This window comes from Phascolarctos cinereus, unplaced genomic scaffold, assembly GCF_003287225.1.
Source record: "Phascolarctos cinereus isolate Bilbo 61053 unplaced genomic scaffold, phaCin_HiC Scaffold_726;HRSCAF=1367, whole genome shotgun sequence".
Lineage (NCBI taxonomy): Eukaryota > Metazoa > Chordata > Mammalia > Diprotodontia > Phascolarctidae > Phascolarctos > Phascolarctos cinereus.
Genome location: NW_027556098.1, coordinates 299,763,752 through 299,790,771, shown reverse-complemented (window position 1 = coordinate 299,790,771; position 27,020 = coordinate 299,763,752). Strand labels below are relative to the sequence as shown.

At 36.4% G+C, this 27,020-nt stretch overlaps 1 protein-coding gene and 1 long non-coding RNA gene across 2 annotated transcripts in view; one reads left to right on the top strand and one right to left on the bottom strand.

The window, feature by feature from the left end:
* Window positions 1-33: 33 nt before the first annotated feature.
* On the top strand, window positions 34-17,977 carry LOC144458196 (uncharacterized). The gene is made up of 2 exons (XR_013487756.1): window positions 34-431; window positions 16,803-17,977. It is a non-coding gene; the product is annotated as an uncharacterized LOC144458196 (long non-coding RNA).
* A 2,482-nt stretch (window positions 17,978-20,459) lies between these two features.
* CUL5 (cullin 5) overlaps window positions 20,460-27,020 on the bottom strand; it is an 85,848-nt gene continuing 79,287 nt past the window's right edge. Inside the window, exons 18-19 of the mRNA XM_020996110.2 lie at window positions 24,713-24,836; window positions 20,460-24,275 (exon numbers count right to left, since the gene is read on the bottom strand). Of these exons, the coding sequence (XP_020851769.1) occupies window positions 24,081-24,275; window positions 24,713-24,836 (319 nt within the window). The 3' untranslated portion in view covers window positions 20,460-24,080. The remainder of the gene's footprint in view (window positions 24,276-24,712; window positions 24,837-27,020) is intronic.

Genomic DNA, 27,020 nt, shown 5'->3' with positions numbered 1-27,020 from the left:
CGGAAACTATGGCTAGAGAAGAGTTATGCTCTTGCCTCGGGGAGGATATGGGGAGCGGGGGAGGGATTTAGGAGCCCAGCTGGGATGAGCTTGTGTTTCTCGGGCAGAAAGCGGCACCTTAGGACAAAACTCGTTTAAGCCAAGGCATTCTTTTATAAATGTTGTCCTGAAATAAATTAAGGTCAAGAGTTGAGGAATAAAGTGTTCTTAATTGAAATAAGATAGCAAACCTGCCACCCTGGGAGGATGTTCCCTGGGTGCTGGAGCACAATTGATTTAGGTTATTTACAGCTTTAGGAAGGGAGGAGATAGTATGAGGTAGCAAGGTTTGGTCACATGAGATGATGCCAGCTGCCCTTGTCAATCATAGCAAGGAAAACCACTTCCTTCTGGCTGTTTTGCCCACCATGCCATGGATCCCAAAACAAGGGGTAAGGAATTCAGGCGCTACTTGGGGGGGAGGGGGCAGGTCTGGTTCCAGCTGGCTTTGTTTACAAAGAAAGATTCTAGGATGGGGGCTTCTGCTATGGCTCAGCTCAACCTAATCTACATTTTCTTAAGGGCAGGAATGTATAGCAATTCTGACACTGCTAGGAAAACTAAGAGGTTGTGCCAATACATATTACGTTTGGTATTAACAATTTTCTGTCATTCCCCCCTCTGATTCTGAGAAGGCAGAGTCTTCTCAATGAATCATGTATGACACTCACTAATATGGAGAAAGGGAAGAGAGATTGACCAAGGCATTGACAAGAGTTTTTGGGGAGCAATCTCCAGCAAACAAGCAGGTGTTACACAGTACAGAGGCGCATAAGAAAGAAATAAAAAGAGAAGGATCCATTTCATTGGTCCATTATATCTTTTTTTTTTTGCTAGGCAATGAGTGGAGTTGAGTGACCTGCCCGGGGTCACACAGCTAGTAAATGTCAAGTGTCTGAGGCTGGATTTGAACTCAGGTCCTCCTGACTCCAGGGCTGGTGCTCTACCGTTATATCTTAAGGCCCACATGTTTCATCTCATACAGCTTTCTCGTTTCTAAAAACATCATCTGATGCAGTCCTCTGGTCCTCTAGAGATCTCTCCTGGACTTCTGGTATAGATGGGACTTCAGAGCAGTTTCTAATGAATTTGCTTCTCCAGGATCTCTTTTTCTTTTAAAATCTCTTACACAATAGATCTTAATATGATTCAAGTTTCTTTTTGCAAATAACCAGTTCAAGTAGTGGAGAACTAGTTCAAACCTGATAAGAACATCAAATTAGAAACTTCTAGACCAGAGAATTTACATTTTTCTATACTCCTTGCTGTTCCTCATCTTAACCTAAACCAGATTATTTTGGACACTGCCAACAACAGGGTGACAGGAGAACTAAAAAGAATCTATGAGGATCTAACTGGTAGAATGAGTCATTTTAGTTATGAAATTTGATAATCTGTCATAGAGTTATGTAGGCTAAGGCTAAAAGGTGCCTTTTAAGTTGGTAGAGACTCCACCATCATTTAACTCCTGGTGTTCATCTATTTCATTTTTCACCTCAAATTCAAGTTCCAGAAGGGGAAAGAACTTCAGTTTTTTTTAACCTATATTTGCCTTGTAATGTAGCTTAGCAAATTGTCATGTTGGTATATTTAGGAAATTCAAATACAAACTGAAAAATCAGAAAATTCTGAACCCAATTCTTATATTTGGCATATATAATTATCTGATCTTGTTATTTTTTAAAACAAAATATTCACCAAAAATAAAATTTTGTTTACTTAGTATTTCCTCTTAACTTTTAATTTTTAGCTGCTCATTTCCCCCCCGGAGGATGAGATTCTGCTAAGGAACTAATAACAGAAAACTTTTTATAAGAAAATGACCTCTAATACACAACTCTAAATCAATTAAAAGTTGCCATGTTAATTTTAACAAAATTTGTAATTGTATATATTCTTCAGGATAGGATATATAAATACACTGAGTAATCAATTTCAAAACAGTGCATATCAAATAAGTTGTTTATAATAAAACATGTTTGTACTTCAAGATATGCTCAATACTCAGATGGTAATTCCAAATTAAATAATAAGCTGAAGGAAAATTGACTTTTCCCATTTGGGTAACATAAAATATTTCTTAATTACTCCTTTCTAAGGAAACTGATTGCACTGAAATTATTTTCTTCAAAACAAATCCCAAGGTATTTCTGATTTAGTCTTAATAATTATTAGAAAACAGCTTGGTCCCATAAACTGTTGCATCAGTACCCAATTAGCCTTATATTATTTAGAAACATTTAAGGACCTTATTTTATACACAAATATATCACCAGTAACAGGCAGATATCACTGCCAAATACTCATCTACTTAGTTGTTTAGAATACAGAAAGGACCAAAATTCAAGACTAAATAGCTCAAATCTTATACCTTCATCTTATTATAGTAGCTTAGATGTAGCACCAGTATTAGCCTAAGAGATAAATATTTAATGTTGTTGTTAATTATGTAATTAATATTAGCTGAACACCTGACATGATTATAGAAATTTGCCACAAAAGGAGAATTAGGAATATAGCTATAATAAGGGGAAAATGGTCCCCTAATTTCATGTCAATCCCAAGCAAGAATCCTATAGATTGCAAATTGCATTGAGCCAGGCTTCAATGGTGGGATACTTTCAATTCAAGAGGAAATGTTATACTGGGGAAATCAAGTCAGGGTAATCCTATCTCAGCCCATCCCAAGAATAGTTCTCCCAGCCTACACTGTGAGACCTTCACCTGCAGTTCATCTTGATGATCATAGCTGGAATCAGACTCAGTTAATCCCATAAGATTTTAAACAGCAAGTTCTAATAATCATAGCTTTGGGTGAATTTAATTATTAAAGATCACATATCATTGAGAACAAGTTTTGACTATAATATCAGATTGAAAACAGTAAGAGAATTGTAATTTTTTAAATCACAATTTATCTTGCCCTGGTTAGAGATATTTGCTACAAACAGGGCCCTGAATATATCAGTATGGGTCCTAAAGGACTATGCCCAAGACTCAGAATGACTATGAGCAACCAAGTATATGGAACCAAGTGGCCAGATTTCTTGTATAGGAAAATGAATTGAGAGTCCAACCTTAGCCTTCCCAAGATTGCCCTCCCAACTTTATTCTCAGGGACAGATAGATATCCACTGGCCTTAGATTCCAAATGTCACTCCCATTTTACTGCTGGTGTTTTTCTTAAAGTAGTCATTTAGGGTTTGCCCAAGGATATAACAAACTTAAGAATGAAGCTTGAAAAGTACATTCAGGGTCCCAAAAAGGTTTCACCTAAAACAGCAAAGTCTCATTTATCACAGTAGGGCTGGACAAAATTGTTGTCAATCCTCTCAAGTTGTTGCAATAAATTGGCTAGCAAATAAAATTTATCAGACCTTCTAAAAATCACACGAGATTTTTACTTAACATTCTTTCTACTAGTATTTCTCTTTCTCAAAAACAGCTTAAAATTTTTTGTGATATTAAAAGGGAATTATTGGAACCTAATAAAGTAATATATGATAGCTGTAAGTTCATATATAGTGAATATGATAACTATAAACCTCCAGACTTACATCAATCTCTTATTCAACCCTTAGAGCAAAAATAAATCTTCAAAATTGGAGGGTTTGGGGGGCTTAAGGTGTGGTTTAGCTCAACTTAATTGATATTCTCTCTTTTTTTGAAAATTTATTTTAGACTTAAATATTAAAACTTAAATATACAAGAAAAGAAAAAGAAACATTATAAACTTAAATATTGAAACAAATATAAAATAAGAAAAGGGGTAAAAGCATTGACATGTGCACAGCAGGATATAAGAGGGGATATAAAATATACAGAAATAAATTTCAATTTCAAGAAAGCCGATCTAATAAATATTATGCTTTGTGTTGAGAGTTATCCGTCTTTTTTTCCTTACTTGTTAAGTTTTCTTTTGTTCTCTGCTGTGCTCTTTTTACTTTCTTCTTTTTCCCCCTTCCTGCCCCCTGCAACCCCCACAGGTTATAATTAAGTGCAGATAAACACACACACACACACACACACATACATATATATATATATATACATACACATATAGACATATGCACACACACAAAAAATATATAATATACATATACCTTTGCATACATACACTTATTTACAAATATATGTACTTAGATATCTATAATCATACTCACATATAGATATATACATTCATATACATCTATGTAAGACCATATTATACTTATTTGTCCTGTTTCTCTGAGAATGGATAACCTCTTCCTTCATAAGCCCAAGATGTTCCATATATTTCCAAGTCCACCAAACCATCATTTCTTGTACCACAGCAATATTCCAACCTTATGTTGTCTAGTTATTTTGAATAATCTGAAACAAGGTTGATAAATATGGCTGACACATAAATATGGCAGAGATATAGTATAGTTTCCCTATTTTTCTTTTGATTAAATTTATTTTAGCCTTAACTTTGTCTGAGATCATGATTACCACCCTAAGAAATTTTCCCTAACAAAGTCTACTCCTGTTCTTTATGTTTGTGCATATCTCTTATTTCCTATCTCTCTTGACTCCTCTACTTGCTATCCTATTACTTAACCTACCCCCGCTCCAAGGGTTCCTCCCTTGTCCTCCTATTCCCATTAATCTAAACGCCCTTCTATACTTCTCTTTAACCTGTTCCCTCACCCTCTCCTCCTAAAGATCCCTCCCTTATCCTCTCCCCACTCCTTATCCCCTTAGCATTTTATTTCCTTCTGAATGTAGAAGACTTTTATACTCTTCTAGGTATGTATGTCTTGTTCCCTATTGAATGCATTCCTGATAAAAGTAGGTTTCTAGAACTACCAGGCCTCCTCCCCATCTAATTCCCCTGTGTCAGTTCCTCCTCTTGCACCTCATTTATATAAGATAATTCCTCTTTTTAGTTGTTCCTAAATGGTTTTACTTTTTAAAATCATATCCTCAGGTCTACCCCGGTCTTTCTTATGAACTACCCAATTACTAATAATAATTTTAGACATACAGTTTACATTTCCTCATATAATAAGTAAACAGTTTGTCCTTATTGAGTCCCTTAGAATTAGTACCTTATATTCTTCTTGGCTCTTGTATGTCAAATCTTCTACTAAGTTGAGGTTTGGTGGGGTTTTTTTGTAAACACAATCCTGAAAGTTTGACAGTTCATTAAATGTGCAATTTTTTTCTATTCAGGATTACGCTTAGCTTTGCTGGGTATGATATTTTCAGCCAGAACACCATTTCTTCTGCTCTTTGATATATAGTGTTCTAAGACCTGTGGTCTTTTAGTGTCACTGCTGCTAGGTCTTGTGTGATTCTAATTGTGGCACCGCCATATTTCAGTTGTTTTTTTCTCGTTGCTCATAATATTTTATCCTTAAGCTGGGGACTTCAGAATCTAACTTATATTCCTGTGGGTTGTCCTTATAGGATCTCTTTCAGGTAGTGATCAGTGGATTTTTTTTTTCTTCTTTCCCCTCTTGTTCTAATGCTTCAGGATCATTTTCTTTAATTATTTCTTATATTATTGTATCAAAATTTTTTTTTGAATCATAGCTTTAGGTAGTCTGATTAGTCTTATGTTTTCACTTCTTGATCTGTTCTCCAGATCAGTTGTTTTTCTTATGAGGTGTTTATTGAGAATATATTATATTCTCTTCTATTTTTTCATTCTTAATATTTTGTTTTATTTCTTGATCTCTTATAACTTTGCTGGCTTCTCCTCGCCCAATTCTGATTTTCAAGGAGTCATTTTCTTCCTTAAGATTCTAGATCTGCTGGGGCAGCTAGGTGGCAGAGTGGATAGAGCACCAGCCCTAAAGTTAGGAGGACCCGAGTTCAAATCCAGCCTCAGACCAAACACTTGACATTTACTGGCTGGTGTGACCCTGGGCAAGTCACTTAACCCCAATTGCCTTTAAAAAAAAGATTCTGGATCTCCTTTTCTAATTGGTTGACTGTCTTATCATAATCCTGTTTTTCTTGGATTTTTTTTTTTTTAGTTTTTCCTCAATCTCTCTCATTTGATTTTTAAAGTCTTTTAAAGTTTTCTGTGAATTCTTTTCCGGTTGGGTGACCATTTGACATTACTCTTTGGGAGTAGAAGGTGGTTTCTTTGCTTCAGTATCCTCCTCTGAAGACAAACTCTAGTCTTCTCCACTCCCATAGCAACTTTCTATGATTGGATTATTTCTCCTTTGCCTGCTCTTTTTTTTTTTTAATTTGTAGCAGTTTAGTTTTTGTAATCATCTCTAGCCCTGGGGTATGAGGGATGGTGCCTCTGGCCTCAGCTTCTCCTTCAGTTCTCCCCTCTAGCCTGGAACTGAAACCAAGAATACCAGCCTCCAGTTAAGTGCCCACAGCCAATAGTGTCCCCACCCCACTACCTCTGCACTCACTGGGCAGGCATGTGCTGGTTCCTTCTCACCCAGGGCGGCATCTCCACAGCACAGGTGGGTCTGGCGTTCTTTGTCGGCAGAGGTTCCCTCAGTTTCCCCTCGCTCTTATGCCAAATTCTCATCACTGTCCTGGGGGTAAAAGTTCCTGAGGCTGCCTCCCAACCCAGCTAACACTAGGGCTCACTGCTTGTTGTTTAAGAGGAACCAGCCTGGAGGTAATTACTCTTCACAGGGACCAAACCTCATCCTGGGATTTTTTTTTTCAGATCTTCTGATTGCCTCAGGATGACCCTACTTTTATTTATTTTTACTGCTCTACATTTACCCTGAGGCACTACTTTATCTTGTTTGTGGGGGAAATCTGGACCAGCTTGGAATTTTCTGACCTACTGTACCATCTTCCCAGAATTCTCTCCTGGATATTCTCTTAAGGGTAGGAATATAATGACATTACTGGAATTCTGACATTGGTAGGATGATTAAGAGGTTGTGGCAGTCCATATTACATTTGGTATTAAAATTCTCTGTCACAGATGAGGGAACAATGAGATCTCATAGAGGATCAGAGAACACATGATCCCATAGAGTCCCATAGAGGCTAGGTGCCCAGATGAGGCTCTGGGCTAAAGTCCTTAAGGTTACCTCAAGTTTCTACCGCTCCAGGAGCCCCTTGGATCAATTCCATTTCAAAATTCACACTTATGTGAATTCTGACATTCATGTGTGAATCAGATTTAGTTTAATAAACCGAAATTAAGCATGCCTATTACTGCCAAAGGGCGGCTAGGTGGAACAGTGGCCTGGAGTCAGAAAGACCTGAGTTCAAATGCAGCCTCACACAGTTACTAGCAGTGTGACCCTGGGAAGTCACTTAACCCTGTTTGCCTCAAGTTCCTCATCTGCAAAATTAGCTGAAGAAAGAAATGGCAAACCACTTTAGTATCTTTGACAAGAAAACCCCAAATGAGGTCATGAAGAGACAGACATGACTGAACAACAAAAAAATTGTGAAAGCCAAATGGTTCTGATACAAAGACAAAAACAAATCTTCCTTATCTTCAGAGAACTTAAAACTGGAAGAGGCCATCCCGTCCTGGGATTTCATTTTAGAGAGGGAGAAATATGAGAGAGAGAGAGAGAGAGAGAGAGAGAGAGAGAGAGAGAGAAGAGAGAGAGAGAGAGAGAGAGAGAGAGAGAGAGAGAGAGAGAGATTGAGATTTCCTCTTTACTCAAGAGGGGACTGGGGGCAGGGGGGCGGAAGCAGAGAAGAGAGAAGGGGAAAATTAAAGGGACAGTAGATTGAGGGATTTATCCTAAACAAAACAAACTCTAAGGATGTACAAAAATGTTGATTCATAGCTCTTTTTGTGGTGGCAAAGAATTGGAAACTGAAGGCTGCCCATCAAATGGGAAATAGTTCAGTTCCAGTGTGTACTGTGATGGAATATTATTGTGCTTTAAGAAATGATGAGGGAGATAGTTTCAGGGAAACCTGGGAAGACTTTATGAAATAATACAGAGTGAAATGAGCACAACTAGGAGCACAATTTACATAATGACAATATAGTAATGACAATTTTGAAAGACTTGGGAACTCTGATCATAGTAATGACCAAACACAATTCCAAAGGTATGGGGATTGATCTATTGCTTGGCTGGTTAGGCCCCCTACCTGACAGAAGTGATTCCTGTTTTGAAGGGAGGGAGGAAAGGAGGTAGACAGGGAGAGAAGAAGGGAGGGAAGGAGGATGGAAAGAAAAGAAGGAAGGAAAGAAGGAAAAAATACTTCAATTTGTCTTTTGATCAATCTAATCAATTTGTCTTTTGTGTACCATCAGCTCCCATAACTTCATCAGCCATTCCACAATTGATGGGCACCCTCTCAGCTTCCATTTTTTTTGCCACCATGAAGAGTTGCTATATTTTGTACATGAGTTCTTTTTCCTCTTTCTTTGACCTCTTTATAGGTATAGACCTAGTCTTAATAGGTCATGGGTATAGCTCTAGTCTCAATAGATCAAAAGGTACATACAGAGTTTAATATCTTTTTAGTTTCAGTTCCAAATTGCTTTACGGAATGGATGGACCAGTTCATAGTTCTACCAATAGTGTATTAAAACACGTTCCCCCACAGCTCCTCCAGCATTTCTCATTTTCCTTTTGTGTCTCTTAACCAATCTGAAGGGTATGAGGTGGTACCTCAGAGCTTTTTTTGTGCGTATTTTTCTAGTGATTTAGGGCAGAAGTGTTAAACTTCGGTGGGTGTTGTGGGACCCCACTGAAATATAAGTGGGGAATGTTTAACAAAATAAATAAAACATATTTTTAATTTATTTCTTGTTTATTTTATGTTAATAATTAAATATGTAATAGCAAGAGTTCCTCTATTTGACACCACTGATTTAGAGCATTTTTTTAAAAAAAAATATGGCTATTGATAACTTGAATTTCTTCTTCTGAAAACTGCCTATTCATATCTTTTTGACCACTTATCAATGGGAGATGACTCTTATTCTTATAAATCTGATTCAGTCTTCAACATATATTAGAAAAAAGACCTTTAGCAGAGAAATTTGCTACAAAGATCCACACACCCCTACCCATTCTGTTTCTCTTATGTTTGTGCAAAACCTTTTTAATCTTACATAATCAAAACTGTTCAGTTTACCTATGAATCTATCTCTTCTTTGCTCATGAACTCTTCTCTATCCATAGATGTGACAGATAATTCTTCTATGCACCTCTAATTTCCTTATGATTTCACCCTTTATGGCTAAATTATCAACTCATTTGGAGCTTTCTTGCTGTATAATGTAAGATGTTGGTTTATAACTAGTTCCTGCCAGACTACTTTCAAGTTTTCCAAATAATTTTAGCTCAGTAGTGAGTTTTTGCCCCAGTATCTGGGATTCTAGGACTTTTGCTTCTATATATCAAGTCCCTAAACTGTTCACTGATCAACATCTCTATTACCCAGTACCAAATTGTTTTGATGATTACATAAGTATAGTTTGTTCACTTTGTAGTATAGTACGAGATCTGGTACTGGTGGGCCCTCTTCCTTTTTTTTTTTTCATTAATTCCCTTGATATTCTTTCGTCGTGCCTCCAAATGGATTTTGTCATTTTTCTAGCTCCATAAAGTGATCCTTTAATAAGTTTGATTGCCATGGCACTAAATAAGTAAACTAACTTAGGCACTATTTTCAGTTTTATTATATTGACAACTTGGGTTATCCATGAACAATTAATATTTTTCCCAAAATTAATAGATGTCTTTATTTGTGTACAGTGTTTTATAATTATGTTCACATAGTTCCTTTGTTTGTCTTGCCAGGCACATTCCCAGGTATTATTTTTCTATAGTTCCTTTAAATAGAATTTTGCTTTCTCTCCTTTCTGCTATATTTTATTTGTAATATACAGAAATACTGATGCTTTATGTGGATTATGTGCATTTTTGCTGAAGTTGATTGTTTCAATTGGTTTTTAGTTGACTCTAGCATTTCTAAGTTATTATATCATTTGCAAAAAGTGATCATTTTGCTTCCTTTTTATTTTTGCTTATTCCCTCTTTTTCTTGTATTATTGCAATAGCTAAAAATTCCATTTTAATGGACATCATTGCTTTACCCCTAATCTTAATGGAAAAGCCTCTAATTAATTCACTTTGGTGGAGGGGGCGGTGCTTTACCAGGGCAATAAATACTGTGATTATTAATTCTTTAAAACTATCTAGTATCCTAATATTAATTCATAATAAATTAAATAAGACCAATTACAGAATATAGTAACATTGGTTACCAAAAATGAGGAGGGATTAAAAAAAATTGTGAAAACAATGCCTCATTAAGACATTAACATTGCCAATTTAGTATCCCTTTAAGTGCTTCTGTAGAACTCGGGTATGTCCATTATGGGATAAACCCTATGGAAGAAATGCTAACTTCCTAAATTTGAACATAGTCTACACTATCTTATTCAAAGGTTCCCAAACTTATTTGGCCTACTGCCCCCATAAAAAAAAATTACTCAGCACTCTCCTGGAAACTTTCTTTAATCCTTTAGCAGTTTTTTTTTTAAATTTGTGTCATTTCAAAAATATATTAAAATACATATATATTAAAAAGACACATCTTAAATTTAACAATTTATCGTTTTAAATATATTTGTGTATTTTTCCTGCATTGAAATTTTGATGATGCAATATTGCATCATGTAACCATATAATACCATATTGTAAGCAAGTCATTACACACACATATTCCTGCCAATGCATATTGGACTTCCCGATAATGCATGAGGCATTCACCTGCCAACAGTGGCTTGTTAAGACCTTTCTCAGATTTGACTGACTGGTTATAACTTGCATTTTGTGTGTTTATTTGGAAAATAATGAAATCATTACAACTTTAACTCTGTAACACAATAGATGAAACATGTACTAATGGTTTTTCAAAATTCTCTTCTTTCCTTATGATTCTACCACTCCCTTAGTTTTATTCAATGCCCCCCAGTTGCACTCAAGGCTACTACTGACCCCTTGGATCATTCCAGTGCCACCCAGGATGTGGTATCACCTACTTTGGGAACCTATGATTCATCTGATGAACCTGGAATGGGGAGCTGGTGATAGTCACTGTGCCTTCCTTTTGTTTCCTGGACAAACTTTGAGGTGATCACTTCCACCATCAATCCAGTGGTGGCCTTCATGTCTTCTTCTGAAGTAGCCAACAGAGGACTGACTTCAACTAGATCCAGGGCTAGTAACAAATATGTATTATGTATCTCTTCTGCAAAATATATGCCTTCTAGAAGTCAGCCCACCTGCAAAAGGAGTCCCTGTTGCTGGAGTCAGTGAAGGGTTGAAAGCATCAGCATCAAAATTCAGATGCTGGCTCTTGGTTTTAGATAGATACTACTCACCATTTTGAGTCAAGTTCAATTTATTCCTAATCTTTAGTGTTTCAGTAAGAATGAGTGCATCTTGTCAAAAACTGTTTCGCCAATGATTGATAAAATCATATTTTTTCTTTTAAACTAACATGGTCAATTATATTTATTTTCTCCCAATATTGAACCAGACCTGCATTCTGGGTATTAATCTAGCCTAGTCATAGCGTATAATCCTCATGATGTTGTATTTTCCTTGTTTTTTATCCACATTTTTTTGATCAATATACATTTGGGATATTTTCCTGTTTTGACTGTTCCCCCGTTTAGGCACCAGGATTATATTTGTGTCATAAAAGGACTTTAGCAGGATTCCTTTTCCTATTTTTTCCAAGTTTATGGAGTATGGGAATTGTTCTTTAAATGTTTGAATTAATTTGTAAATCCATCTGGACTTGGGTTTCTTTTCATTGTGAGTTCATTTATAGCTTGTTCAATTTCTTTTTTTCAAAGATAGGGTTATTTACTCTTTCCTATTCTGTTAATGTAAGCAATTGATATTTTTGTAAATATACAACCATTTCATTTAGATTTTCCTTTTTGTTGGCGTATAGGTGGCTAGCTCCATTTTTTTTTCTATATTGGTTGAGAATTTACCTTTTTTCATTTTTTGAAGTTCATCCCATTCAAAGTTCTGATTGTTAATTGTGTATTCCCTTATATCCTGTTATCTCAAATTTTCTCATTTTTGTTTCCCATTTAAAAGTTTATTTTGCTTCTTGCTAATCCATACCTTAATCTACCCTCATTTCCCCACATCCACACCTTCCCTCTTTGATCAGCTTAGATGAAAAAGGTTCAAGTGTATCCCAGCTTTCCCCATTCCCTTCTCATTGCATAGACTTCTGCTTGTGTACCCCATTTATGTGAGATAATTTCCTCCATTCTTCTCTTTTCCCTCTCCCAGTTCGTTCTTCTTTCTCTCCTTTCTGTTCATTTATGATCACCAACACGTAACAGAACCACTCCCAGGCCCTCTAATTAGATTTTCTTTATGATGCCTGATGATGATAGATTTCTAAGGAGATACATGTTATCTTTCCATATAATAATGTAAACAGTTTAACCTTGTTTAATCCCTTATGAATACTCATATTTACCTTTCTGTGCTTCTCAACTCTTGATTTGTATTTGGTTCCAATCTTTTTGTCAGAAACGTTCTGAAGTTCTTCATTTCCTTGAATCCATTTTCACTCCCCACAACTCCTTCAATGGATTATATTCAGTTTTGCTGGGTACATTATTCTTCGTTGTAAGTTGCCTTTTGGAATGTCATTTTCCAAGCTTTCTGCTCCTTTAAAGTGAGTTACTAGACTGTGTGTGATCCTGACCATGCTTCTTTGTTGCTTGAATTCTTCCTTTCTGGCCGCCCACAGTCTTTTTTACTCCCTTGAATTTGGAAGCTTTCGATATTGGCTACAATATTCCTGGGACTTTTCATTTTGAGTTTTCTTTCAGGAGGTAACTGATGGGTTCTATTTCCACTTTGCCCTCTGATTCTAATATATCTGGACAGTTTTCTTCTATGACTTCTTGAAATATTTTGTCCAGTGTTTCTTTTGGTCATAACTTTCAGATAATCCAATTATCTTTTTTATTCTCAATTTGTTTTCTAGGAATTTTTTTTTTTTTGCCTAGAAGGTCACTTCCCCAAGGTACCTCCCCCCCCACCCCCAAGCCTCTTGACTTTGTTGAAATTTTTCCTTGTTCTCGCATGGAGTCACTGGCTTCTATTTGGTCCATTCTTATTTTCACGAAGTTTGTTGCTTGGGTAAGGTTTTCTACCTCTTGTGTAGAGCTGTTAATTGCCTATTCAGTTTTTTCTCCCATAGTTCTTATTTCTTTTGTTAATTTTCCTCTATTTGGTTTTTAAAATCAATTTTTAGCATTTTTAAATTCCTTGCTTTATCTCTTCCAGGAATTCTAGCTGAATTTGAATTTGTGTTCAAGCTGTGCTTTTGAGGCTTTGCTTGTAGAAATTTTCTATGAGCTATTTTCGTCTTCCCCATCCCCAGCTACCTTTCTGATGGGACTCTATTTTGTTTGCCTGTTCTTTTAGCCTACTTTTAGATTGTTATGTCACAGTTAGGCACTGCACACTTCTGGAGGGAATATCTCTGGTCTGAGCTTCTGTCCTCCTTGCATCTCGTAGTTCAGGCTGGAGATCTGAACACTGTCAATGCTCCCAAAGTGACAGGGTGTGGTGGTCTGGGGTAAATACTCTCAGTCCTACTGGTTTGGGTTCTGCAAGCTCCTGACCTAGGTTTAGATCTGTTGCCTTGTCCTTAGTTGGAAACTTAAATAGACAACCCTTAGCCTATTGGGAAGAAATAGGATTTCTAATTACTTTTTTTCTACCTACAGGCTTCAGCCTGGGCTTGAGGCTAGAAATGAATTCCTGTTCTGCTCCTGTGATCAGAGCCACACTTTCCGAAACTGTTTGCTTAGGGCCAAGTACACCACAACCTCTGTGACTACTCCCCTTCTACCACTTCTGTATGCAGGTCCCTTCCGCAGTCCACCTTGGATCTGTGACCCAGAAAGGGTGGTGGAAGACAGAGCTTCTAGGCTCTAGAATTTGTTCTGATATCCTAGTTCAGGGATACTGTGAAATAGCTTCTTGATCTATCTCCTAGTTTCAGCCCTTCTTTATTCCCTGGGCAGTGGAATGTTCTACATGAAACATGCTCCTGGAGACTCAGTCCCATTGCTGCTTGCCAACCTCTGTCTCCCTAAGCCAGCTTAGGCAGGAAAAAAAAAGTCATTATGCCTTTTCCTTGGATTTCTAATCAGAAGTTGGTTTAGTGCATTTTCTAGCTCTTTGTGGAGGCTTGGTGGGGAAGCTAGGTTGTCCTTTGTTACTCTGCCATCTTGACTCCCCCCACTCCACCCCCATGCATCAATCCATCCTTCTTCATTGGTTTATCAATGGCTTGCAAATATCTTAGAACCTCAGAAATCCTAAAATAAACCATCTTTTGACACTTCTCCCTTTCTCACTGCCAATCTTCATCTAAAAGCTATCTGTATTTAATACCTCCATTCTCTCACCCTGCCCTTCTTCACTTGCCACTTTACACAAATCGACCTCAATCAGATTCAGATGACCTTTTCTTCCTTAAGTATTTATTCTTCTAGGTCCTTATGCAATAAAGACTATTCCCTCCTGAATAGTATTCACTCCTCCTTTGGCTTTGAGTTATCAATGTCCTGTTTTTCATCCCATATCAAAATGCACTTCTTTCACCAGCTCTTTGATCAAATAAGTATTTGATTTGTGTGGGATTTCTCTGTAACTTTCTGTCTTTGGCCTGCTCCTCTGCTCTCCAAAAACTCTGTCCCTTGGCAATATAATTCACCTACCTGGCTTCAACTACCATCTCCATGCAGATGACTTCAGAATCTTTCTCTCTAGTTCTGATTTCTCCTGTGGTTTCTAGACCCACATTTCCAATTGTCACCTTCATGAGGATATCTCACCATCCCCTAAGGTTTAACTTATATAAATTAAATTTATTCTCTTTCCCAAAAAATCTGTTCTTCCTTGTTGGTGACACCACCAATTTACTGCGTCCAATTTGAACCTAGAAACCTGACTCTTCTTTCTCATTTTTTTTTTTTAGGCAATTAGTGATAAGTGACTTGCCCAGGGTCACACAGCTAGAAAGTGTCAAGTGTTTGGTCTGAGGCTGGATTTTAACTCAGGTCCTCCTGACTTCAAGGCTGATGCTCTATCCACTGCACCACCTAGCTGCTCTTCTCCTTCATTTCTAATATCCAACCAGTTACCAAAAGTCCTGCTCATTCTACTTCCATAAGATATCACATCTCAGGTAGACAGAGTCAATTTTTCCTATTCAAATTAATAAGTATTAATTAAGGCTTACTATGAGTAAAGCATAATGACAGGCATTGGGAATATAGACAAATGAAAATCAGTTTCTGTCCTCAAGGAAATTTTTCAGGGGAATAAAAATGAAAAGATTGGGGGCAGCTAGGTGGCGCAGTAGATAGAGCTCCAGCTTTGCAGTCATGAGGACCTGAGTTCAAATCCAGCCTCAGACACTTGACACTTACTAGCTGTGTGACCCTGGGCAAGTCACTTAATCCCAATTGCCTCACCAAAAAAAAAAAAAAGATTAATAATAAATAGAAAACAAATTGAGGAGAGAGTGAACACTAACCACTGTAGGGATTGGGTTATAAATCAGGAAAGGCTTCCCTGGGAGATGATAAATGAGCTTCCCTAAGAAAGCCAGGGATTTAAAAAATATAATTAAATTTTATTTTCAAATAAAGATCCACCTTCCCTCCCCTTTTCTCCTCCACCACCCCACTGAGAAAGCAAGAAAAAAAAAACTATTGCAAATGTATAGTCAAGCAAAACAAATTTCCACATAGGCCATGTCCAAATATGTTTCACTCAGTCTGCACACTAAGTCCATCAACCCTCTATCTGGAGGCGGATAGCATGTTTCATCATAAGTCCTCTGGAATTGTGGTTGGTGATGGTATTGAGCAGAGCTCCCAAGGGAATGTGTATCATAGGCTGTGCAAAGGCACAGGAGTGAGAGTGGTATGCTGAGTTCAGGGAATAGCAAATAGACTAGTTTAGTCGGAATTTAGTGTACATGAAGGAAAATAATGGGAAATAAGTCATAAAAGCTACTTTTTGAAATGGCTATGGCCATTTCAAGGTGAGAAAGCCATCAAATCTCTGAACACAAATGACAAAGTTAGACCCTTAAGAACAGAGCAAATAGCAAAACTTGAGATTTAGGCTAAAATGAGCCAGCTTTACCAGCTAGCAAGCCATGATTATTCAAGAATATAAAGTGAATACAAATCCTAGGATATTAGAATGAAGTGAGCAACTCTTAAAGTTTGAAAGGGATTAAGGACAAGTATTTTGCAGAAGAGAGTTTACACTGAATTTGCTATTGTAAGAGTTAAGGTAGATGGACCTGAGTCAGAAGTGTCAGTGTCTTCAAGAAAAGTTTGATAAACCTTGACATATTACCTCTATAATTGGTTGAGGGAAACTAAGTATGTTTTTGCACAATTCTAATCATGCCTTTCTACAAAAAGTCCTACAGTGTTTCTATCAGAGGCTTGATTGATTAAATGTCTAAAAGCAGCATGCCATTTTCCTATGTTGTGTTGTTTTTATCTTTTCATCCTTTTATTGTTTTTTTATCATTCATACCAATGCCCCTAGTACAAAGGTAAAACAAGGAAATGAGGTGACAGAACCCATAATTTATTCAAATCTCAAGAGAGATAGGGCAGCCAGGTGGCACAATGGCTACAGTAGCAGGCCAAGAATCAGAAAGACCCGAGTTCAAATGTGACCTCAGACACTTACTAGCTGTGTGACCCTGGGTAAATCACTTCACTCTCTTTGTTTCAGTCTCCTCATCTGTCAAATAAGTGGTGAACGAAATGGCAAACCGCTCCAGTATCTTTGCTAATACAAGCCCAAACGGTGTCATGAAGAGTTGGACATGACTTAAACAACTGAACAAGAAAGATATTCTCCAAGTCAAGAAAATTTGGATTTAAGTACTGCCTCTAACACACAGTAGCTGGGTGTAACCATAAGCAAATCACTCAATCTTCTCATTTGCCCCAAGCAACTCTCTACAACTATGAGATAGAAGAAACTGCCCATCTACATGGGAGAGTGCTACAGTGTGAAATCATAGGCAGGGCTAAAAAACACCAGCAACAAATCCAAACCAAAAAGACATCCCAAAACTATATTCACATTTTTTTTCAATGAGCTTTGAGATATTTTAGGAAAATTCATTACCACGGCAAAAGAATAAAACCACTATATTATTCAAACATGACACGATATTACACAATTATATGTTATGTCACAAAAAAGAATTTATATAATTTAACTTGGACTCTACAGAGCAAAAGGATAAAGGACATTCATTCTTTTTTTTTAAAATAAGTATAGGAAAAACAATTTATATTTCTCTGCCTGACATAAGAAAACTGTCTTAAAATTCTCAGGCAGGCAAACTTGTTTTGGTTTGTGGTTCCAAGGGCCCTAGAGAATTCCAGATTTTTTAAGAATTGCTCTAGGGATCAACTGAATTTATGAGATTGGGTCTTTTCCCTATCTTATAAATTGTTATAAAAATTTTAATCACATGTATCTTGGTTAGCTATTCCTTTCTTTTAGACTGCACCATGTATACACCTAGAACATAATCAGGGTTAGAAGATAATTTCTACATTACTTTTGCAGTGAAAAAGCTTCTTAAAAACACCTTCTCAAATGGTCAGATACTTTCATGAATTTCTCCATTGACAAAATGCCAAAGCTCTCTGATATGTGACTGGATTCAAGAGGCACTGGGAAGTGATGAAGAAAATACTGGTTAATTCTAATCTGTGATTTTAAAAATGCAGCACTTATTGCCAAATTAGTGTTACTGTTTCACTGTTTGTCAACTGGAGAGATACATACCTGAATTCACCAGAGGTTCTGTATAGTTCCAGTGGTATACTGCAACTTAAGGTGATGCAATTTAGTTTTCACTGGAATAAAATCTGTCCATCCTTATCGTATACTCATTAATGTAAGTTCTAATTATAAAGTAAGAATTAAATCACTTAAGATTAAAAAGGAAAAAAAGAATCTAATGACAAATTTTTTTTAAGTGTCAAGTATGCACATACAACATGGTAAGGTCATATACAAAGATAAAAAAAAACAAGGCACTATTTGTTAAAATCAAGAAGTAAATTTGTTTATGTGTATTAGAGCTATTTTTACCACTGATGTGTACTGACCACAAGGAGATGCCTAATTTCACAGAATCACAAAATTTAAGGGTTGGACTAGACTTTAGCAACCATCTAGTCCTACCACACACAAAGGAATCATCACAATAACATACCAAAAAGTAGTCATCCAGCCCCTTCTTGAAGACCTCCAAGTAAGGGCAATGTATTACCTCTTGAGGCAAGCCATTTCACTTTTGCACAATTCTGTTACTAAGTTTTTCCTGATATTGAACCTAAATTTGCCTCTTGGCAATTTCCACCCATTACTGCAGACAAAAAAGAACAAGTCTTATTCCTACTCCATATGACAACACTTCAAATTCTTGAGGAGAGCTACCCATCTATATTCCCTAAATTTTCATTTCTCCAATACCAGTTCCTTCAAATGATCCTCATCTGGCAGGGACAAAAGGTCCTCCATCATTCTGGTTGTCTTTCTTTGGCCGCTCAACTAAATACAACACTCAAGATGAGGTCTGACAAGTAGAGAATGGTGAGATAATCACCTCCCTATCCCTGGAAATTATGCCCCTTCTGATGAAGTCCAAGGAGCCAGCTAAGTGGTGCAGTGGATAGAACACTGCGCCTGGAGTCAGAAAGACCTCAGTTCAAATTTGGCCTCAGATACTTACTAGCTGTGTGACCCTAGGCAAGTCACTTAACCTCTGTCTTAATATATTGGAGAAAGAAATGGCAAATGACTCAAGTATCTGCCAAGAAAACCCCATGGACAGTGTTGGTGTACTACGGTCCATGGGGTCACAAAGTCATGTCACAATGGACATGACTGAATCACTGAGCAACAATAGCAAAGCCCCAAATTACATTAGCTTTTCAGGCTACCACATCACAATGCTTATTCCAACTGATCTTCCAGTCCAACAAAACTCCAAGATTCTTTTTTCAGAACAACTGTTGTCTTTCATTCCTCCACCTGATATTTGTGTAGCTGATTTTTTTTTTTTTGGTGAGGCAGTTGGGGTTAAGTGACTTGCCCAGGGTCACATAGCTAGTGAATGTTATGTGTTGGAGGCTAGATTTAAACTCAGGTCCTCCTGACTCAGAGCCAGTGCTCTATCAGCTGCACCATCTAGCTGCCCCGTATAGTTTTTTTGTGGTCACGTATAACATTTTACATTTACCCCTTCTGAATTTCATCTTATTTGGTTCATTTTAATGCTCTAGCCCAGGGGTGGGCAACCTGTGGCCTCAAGGCCACATGTAGCCCTCTAGGTCCTCAAGTGTGGCCCTTTGACTAAATCCAAACTTCACTGAACAAATCCCCTTAATAAAAGGATTTATTCTGTAAAATTTGGACTCGGTCAAAAGGCCATACCTAAGTACCTAGAAGGCCACCTGTGGCTGCAGGTTCTCCTTCCTCACTCTAGCTTATCAAGGTCCTTCTGGTTCCTTATTACTACGGTGTGTTAGTCATCCCTCCTAGATCCGTATCATCTGAAAATTTGATGAGCATACCATTTATGCCTTTATACAAGTCACAGATAAAAATGTTAGTAGCCCTGAGCTAAGTACAAACATCTAGGATACTCCACAGAAAGACCTCCTGCCTCACAAAAACACTTCAAAAATTACTTTTTGAATTTGTCCATACAAGTAATTCTGCATCCATCTGATTGTATTATAGTCCAATTCGGATCTCTCCATCTTCTCCACAAGAATAGTATGAGGTTTTGTAAAAAGCTTTAGCAAAGTACGGGCAAACTATATTAACAGCATTTCCCTCATCCACTCGTTTGGTGATATTATCAAAAAAGGAAATTAAGTTAGTCTGGTTTAACCTGTTTTTTGGCTAGGCAATGTGGTTAAGTGATTTGCCCAAGTGTTATGTGTATGAAACTGGATTTGAACTCAGGTCCTCCTGACTCCAGGGCCCGTGCTCTATCCATTTCGCCACCTAGCTGCCCCTGATTTAACCTGTTCTTGATGAAGCTATGCTGGGTCAACTGCTTTACTTTCTAGGTATTTACTAACCATCTCTTTAATGATCTCTCCTATAATTTTCTCTGAAACTGAAGTCAATCTTCCTGGTCAATAGTTTGTAGACTCTGTTCTGTTCCATTTGCTGCAAATTAGAGAATGATGGAGAAATGGTATTAAGACCATATTTTCTAACCTCTATACTTCATTTCAGAATAAAATGTATAACATGAATAAATTCATTGCCACAACATTTCTCCTTCTTACAGGATGGTTGTGAGTTATTTTTTCTTTTTGCTTCATTTAAGATATAACACAACAAACCTAGCACAAGAGATTTTATTCAAGTTCAAAAACTGTTTCATAGTAGGACACCAAAATTTCTTGGATAAGAGGAAGTCTTTTATGTTACATTTTTTTTTATTTTGCCAGAAAATAAATTATACAACTTAAAAAATAAAATTCAAAAATTAAGCAATACATCAAAATAGTTCAGCCGACTGCCATACGGAAACTGCTACCATTCAAAATTGTACAGCATTATTATCTCAGTATGTAGTGGCACACATTCAATATTGTAAATACCATACATAGATAGATTACAACCTAGGAACTCAAGTTTTTTCAACACTCCAGACTACATATAATGTATATGACAGGAAAGCTTTCATGTACTGTTTATTTCACAAACATGACCTTGGAAGAATTTACAAGATAGCATCCCAGTCATTTACATGAAAATAGAAAAAACACAATTTGAGTTTAAGTTAGTAAATCTTTTTGTAAAACTACCAAATCTCTTGCCCAAATTGAATTGTTAAAATTTGCACATTACAGGAAAAATAACATCCTAATGCAAAAAAGGTTTTCTGACTATTCTGATCATATTTCTACTGGATTTTACATATTAAAGTAAAAACAAGAAAGCTAGTATTTGTTCATTTTGGAACATTTTACTCATGCTCAAATCAAGCAAGAGATACACAGGTCAACAAAAATGAAGGAGACCGACCACCTGTATAATGAAAAATATGGAAGACTTGAGAATTTATATGAAGATTTTCATTAAGTCATTGGAAAAGAAAAAGATTCTAATGTTTTTCTCACTGAAACTCATTAGAAATGTGATTTACAATCTGTCACGTTTTTATTTGGTCAATTTTGTCTCACATCCATTCACTATGGCAGTGTATGTGGCAACATTTGCCTAAACTTTCCAGATGCAGCACCTGTGTAAGCTAGGTCTTTGGAGATAAATATTCAAAGCTAAAATTAAGCTTTAAAAGTGCACTGTTGCCATATTGCAAGTGAAGAACATCTTTCATTCTATCTGTGAATACTCTTCTCACAAATAACACTTTATTTCAGTTATCTCCCCTAGCCCAGATAACACTAGCTTTAAGTGCATATAGGTGAAACTGACCTGATGAAGGATGCTAAACGTGATTCTGCATCTTTAGCAAGCTGCTGGTGTCATTTGTCATTTTTTTTTTTAACACAGCAAATTTGTAGTCAAAACATAGTTAAATAAAATTGAATAATGTTATAGGCACCTTGTTAATTAATGATTTCCACAAACACTGAAAAGTAGTTAGATAACTTACTGGTTATTAATTCATATATACATATATACATATATATATATATGTATATATGTATATACCAGAAAATTGACAATAACTACAATGCTACAGTATTTGTTCCTTTTTGGATGCACAAAATATAATTAGGACATAATTAGCTATGAAACAAAATTTTACAAAATTTAATAGAAAAGTCTGCTATGGGCTTAAAGCTACCCACTTTTGTATTTTGCTTGCCTCGCAGGTCAACACATCATGGCTCTCATTCTTAAGTTAAATGACAGAAAGATTAGGAATTTTTAAAAAGTGCTCAAGACAATTATGGCAGAAAGACCTTAAACTTTCAAAGTGGCGTGTCAATTTACCCAATTATTTTCTATTCTGGCAGTTCTTGTATTACAAGTAAATGTGCCAATATCAAAAGCTTCGTTACACATAAAGTCACCATTATTATTACAAATTTTTTTTTCCAAATTTCATCCATTGTTAGCCTTAATGTAGCTAGAAAATAATATGCATTAATTTTAGTTAGATTCTGAACATTTCTGTGCTAACATATCTGACACTTCCAAACTACCTTAAAAGGTGAACTGCAACATTTTAACTTTTTAAATAAAAAATTCCAATTTCCTATGAGCTTCAGAACAGGCATAAGACTATAAACAGCAAAACTTTAATCTAAGTTTTTATTTGCTTTCTTTCCTCAATAGCAGTTAACCTCCAACAACATTCTGGGGGTTGGGAATTTAGTCTATAAAATGCTCTTGAATGCATGCTGCTAATTATATAATACTGTACTCCTTTCAGTGCTGCAGCATTTCATTTCCTACTCTTTTCATCAAAATCATATTGTTTCTGAAAAAGTCTGATACTTTATATCACACAGTATATAAAATAATTATTTGCAAGAAAAATTGAAACTTGCACCACAATGAATAAAATCCAACTTGAGCTTTTCTTTCCCAATGGGAAATATTTTTTCCCTTTTTCTTTTTAAATTATTACTTATATCCCCAAGTCCAAAGAACTCTATTACTCTGGGCACTAGCTGGGTACCAGCAACCATGAAGTTACTACTGTGGATTGACTGACAAAAAAAACAAGGTAATTGCTGCCATCTGAACATCTTAAAATGTTAATTTTTCATATATAAGCCTAAATATTTGGCAAGTCTGCTGCTCATACTAAACTAAGGTTGTATCAATTCTGCTTCTTCGTTTATGTGTCATCCTATGATGATGCTTCTCATATCTCCCACCTCAAGGTGATTTACAGGTCTTTTATCTCCCTCCCTCCCCCCAACAGGTATTTTGGATTGTAAAAAACGTTACTAGTATAAAAATGAAAAAAATCAATCATGTAAATGTGTCACATTCCAAGTAGGAGGTTTTCGTATTGTTTTTAATACACTTATCAGATATCTGAAACATAAATATTAATTGTATGTAGCAGATATTTGGATCACAAATATTAACTGTACCACCAAACACATTTAACATATATTAATTTTACTACTGCAGGCCCTGAAAAGTAACTGTGCACAATATTTTTTTAAACAAATGAAACAACTATTTCATTCATTTCTTCAAAAGGTTTTGTTAAACTACTTGGCCAAACAGACAAAAACATCCATGCCACTTGACAGCAAACAAAGAAGAGGCCAATCTCCTTCTTAAAGGAAGCCAAGATTTAAAGGATGGAAATATTTTACATCACCTGTGTATCATTATAATCCAGTTACCACATAGTAAAGCACTATTTGAGCCAACAAGCTGATACTGTAACAAAGACATATCTTTTTAAATGTGATGTATGTCTCTCCCAATGTTATACAAAATAGCTCACCAAAGGTAGACAGTACATTACTCTGTTGATCACAAATAACTGAAAGTGCAGTTTCTAGTCCTACTTGTATTAAAAAAAAAAAACCAGCAGGTCTTCAGTGCATGAATATTTGAAGATCATTCTTTGTGCAAGTACTGTTTATCTTTTAAATAAAAAAGGAAGTAAAAGAAAAAAAAAAGAATACCCTTCCCCAGTACCTCCCCCACCTCCACTCCTAAAAACCTGTAATCCTCCTGGTGGGTATAAATGAAATCAACTTTAGAAAGCTCACAATGGGCTCTTCATTAATGCAAGTTTCCCCACAAAACAGCATGCTGTTAAAAGTGTGCAACATGAAGGGAGTGCCATCATGCTAGCTGATGAACTGGCAAAACATAATCCTCTTTGTAAGGTAAGGCAGGAATTTTGATATTTATGTAATAAAAATCCAAATGAGTTAATCTCCAGCACACACTGTTGTAACTGTCTGCCCAAGCACACCTCCATCTGGGTATTCCACGTCTTCCACAGTCTTCCAATTATGCCATGTATATGAAAGTGTTGATATCTGACTCATCTCTTCTGATATATTTGTGCTCTATAAGCCATTCAATTTGCTCTTTTATCATTTTCTTTTGTGGTAAGAACATATTTTTCAAAATTTCTACTAGTTCAGTCTGTAGTTGAGCATTACTAATTTTCTTTCTCATTTTCATTATTTGGATGATAGCCTCCTAAAAACAGAATGACAGCTTAGTTAAGTATTAGGATGTATTTTGATACAAGAAAAACCAAAGCAGAACCTTGTCAAGGAAAATAAAATTAATTTAGAAATACTTTTTACAAATTTCACCATCTAGGATCACCAAGGGGATACATAGGTAAGACAAGTCTGATGCTTATGTAGGAGACCTATTTTTTCTATCTGCATAGCCCAGGAGGGAATACCGTTTGAACAATTCGATCCCACAAATATTGCTATTAAATTAGAAGATACATGTAATTTCTATCTTTACTTTTAGCAATCTCTATTATTCCTCTATCCAGGAAACTTAAAGCTTTAGGAAAAATAACTTTAGCAATAGTTATTTTATAAAATCAAGAAGTAGACAAAATGTCTACCACAAATAGTTACTTAAAAAATTTAGTTATTTCTCTTCACATTACATACCTGGGTTCTTAATATTCTTAACTGAACTATTCCTTCATTCTCCTCTTCTCTCATTCTTTCAGTGGTAAGCTGCAACCGTCCAATCAAGTTAATTTTACCCCTTTTCTGAACTTTTGCATTTTTTCTGTAAAGACCAAACAAATTACATTATTAATAAAAAGTAATTATTTAAAGCAGAAGGTCTCATGAAGACAAATAATGACAACCAAATAGAAGAAAATTCGATAATGGGATTGGAATACTCAACTATTTTAAAAATACTGTAGAAATACAGAGTTTGTTAATGTAATCATACAAGGTTAGATTTGAAAAATGAAGTTCAAAGAAATACCACAACTTGTACAATGGTTACACATTCACTAAGTGGATCTTGAACCTAAATCTTTCGACATATATTACAAACATTAGGCTCATTGTTAATAGGACCTTATATTTGGAGCTAGAAAGAACCTCAGGTCATCTAGTCCAATCCCCTCATTTTATAGGTGGAGAAATCGAGGCACAAAGTAACTTGCCCAAAGTCATAAAAATAGTAAGGAACAGAGCTGGGATTTAATTCAGGTGTTCTGATCCTAAGTCTATCCATCTTTTCCCTGCCTCATGGTGTTTCTTGGTTGGTCTTCCTGGGACATTATGATAAAATGATCACTATACTAAAATGAGGGCCACCAAATAAAGTGAAAAGATAAATGCGTAATGATGATACTACTCCCACCCACCCCAAAAAAACTCCAAACAAACCCCAAAACAAAACAAAGCTCATCAATTTTAATCACTGGTGAATTTTCTCTCTTTTATTTGTTAACATCTGAGATCAGACAAGATTGGGTATTCAAGGTAGCGAGTTGGACACTGAAAAGTACCATGAGTATTGAAAGTATATGAAAGCATGATGTAGTGGAGAGAGGGCTGGCTTTCCAGTCAGGAAGAAAAGTTAAAAGTCCTGCCTCACACATGTAGAGAGTATCATCCCAGGCAGTGTAAAGTGAACAGAAATTGGGAGTTAGAAGAACTGAATTGGAATCCTAACCTTGGGCAAGTCACAGCACCAAACATAAAGGAGTTATGTAAGAAAACCCTTCTTGTTCTAGACCTATCATCCAATTAGCTGTGTACAAAAATCATACAACCTGTCTGGGCCTGTTTCCTAATCTGTAAAATGAAGAGGTAGAAAATATGACCTTTGGGATCCTTTCTTGTTGTAGATATATAATTTTTTTTAAAAGGCAATTGGGGTTAAGTGACTTGCCCAGGGTCACACAGCTAGTAAGTGCCAAGTGTTTGGTGTGAGGTCAGATTTGAACTCAGGTCCTCCTGACTTCAGGGCCAGTGTTCTATCCATTGCGCCACCTAGCTGCTTCCCGATGTATAATCTTACTGATGCATGACCAAGGGCAAATAAATAATCTTACAGTCCCCGAGGCCACTCTATAAAGATAAATTGCAAACAAGGTACAGGACATGTTTTACCCCAATGAGGGCATGGGTCTGGACACAAACACATACCATATTACTCTCCTAAGGAAGATGCAAATTGTTAGTTGTACTTTAAACTACCGTGTACGGAAAAAATGAAAAAGCAGAAAGGCATTTTGGCAAAGTCTGCACTAGCACTGTTTTATTTTCTTGTAAACAGTTATATCAAATCAATAAACATTTAAGCAGCACATACTGTGTGGCAGGCAGGCAACAGGCCTAGAAGGGTGAGAATCAAACAGTTCTGCTTTCCAGAATATTACGTTATACTGGCCAGGGGCAGAGAACAGCACTGGTCATGACAGAATGCCAAATGCTTAAAGTTAAAGACAGGAAAAATCTTAGTAGGGTCCAGGAATGAACAACCTCTGGAGGAATCAATAAATGTCTCTTAAAGAAGGTGGCACTTCTCCTTGATGGGAGACAGATATTCCCAGAAATGTCAGGGAACAAAATAGCAATCCAGGCATGAAGGAGAGACTGTACCTGGGAGAGAGGGTGTCACACATGGGAAACAGTGAGTTGTAGTTAGGCTAGAATGTAAAGTGCCTGAATTTCGTGTATGATACTCTTAGAAAAAGACTGGAGTCCAATTGCATAGGGCTTTAAATATCAAACCGAATTTCTGTTTTATCTTAAAGGTAATAAGGAACCACTGAAGCTTTTTGAAGGAAACTGCCAATGGTCAAATCTGCACTTTAGGAATGTTATTTTGGAAGCTACAGGATGGACTGGAGAGGAGCCAGATAGGATACAAGAATTAGGAGGCCACTGGTGTAAACAAAGGGAAAGGGGAAAACTAATTGGTTATGGAGTAGTGGTAGATGAGAAA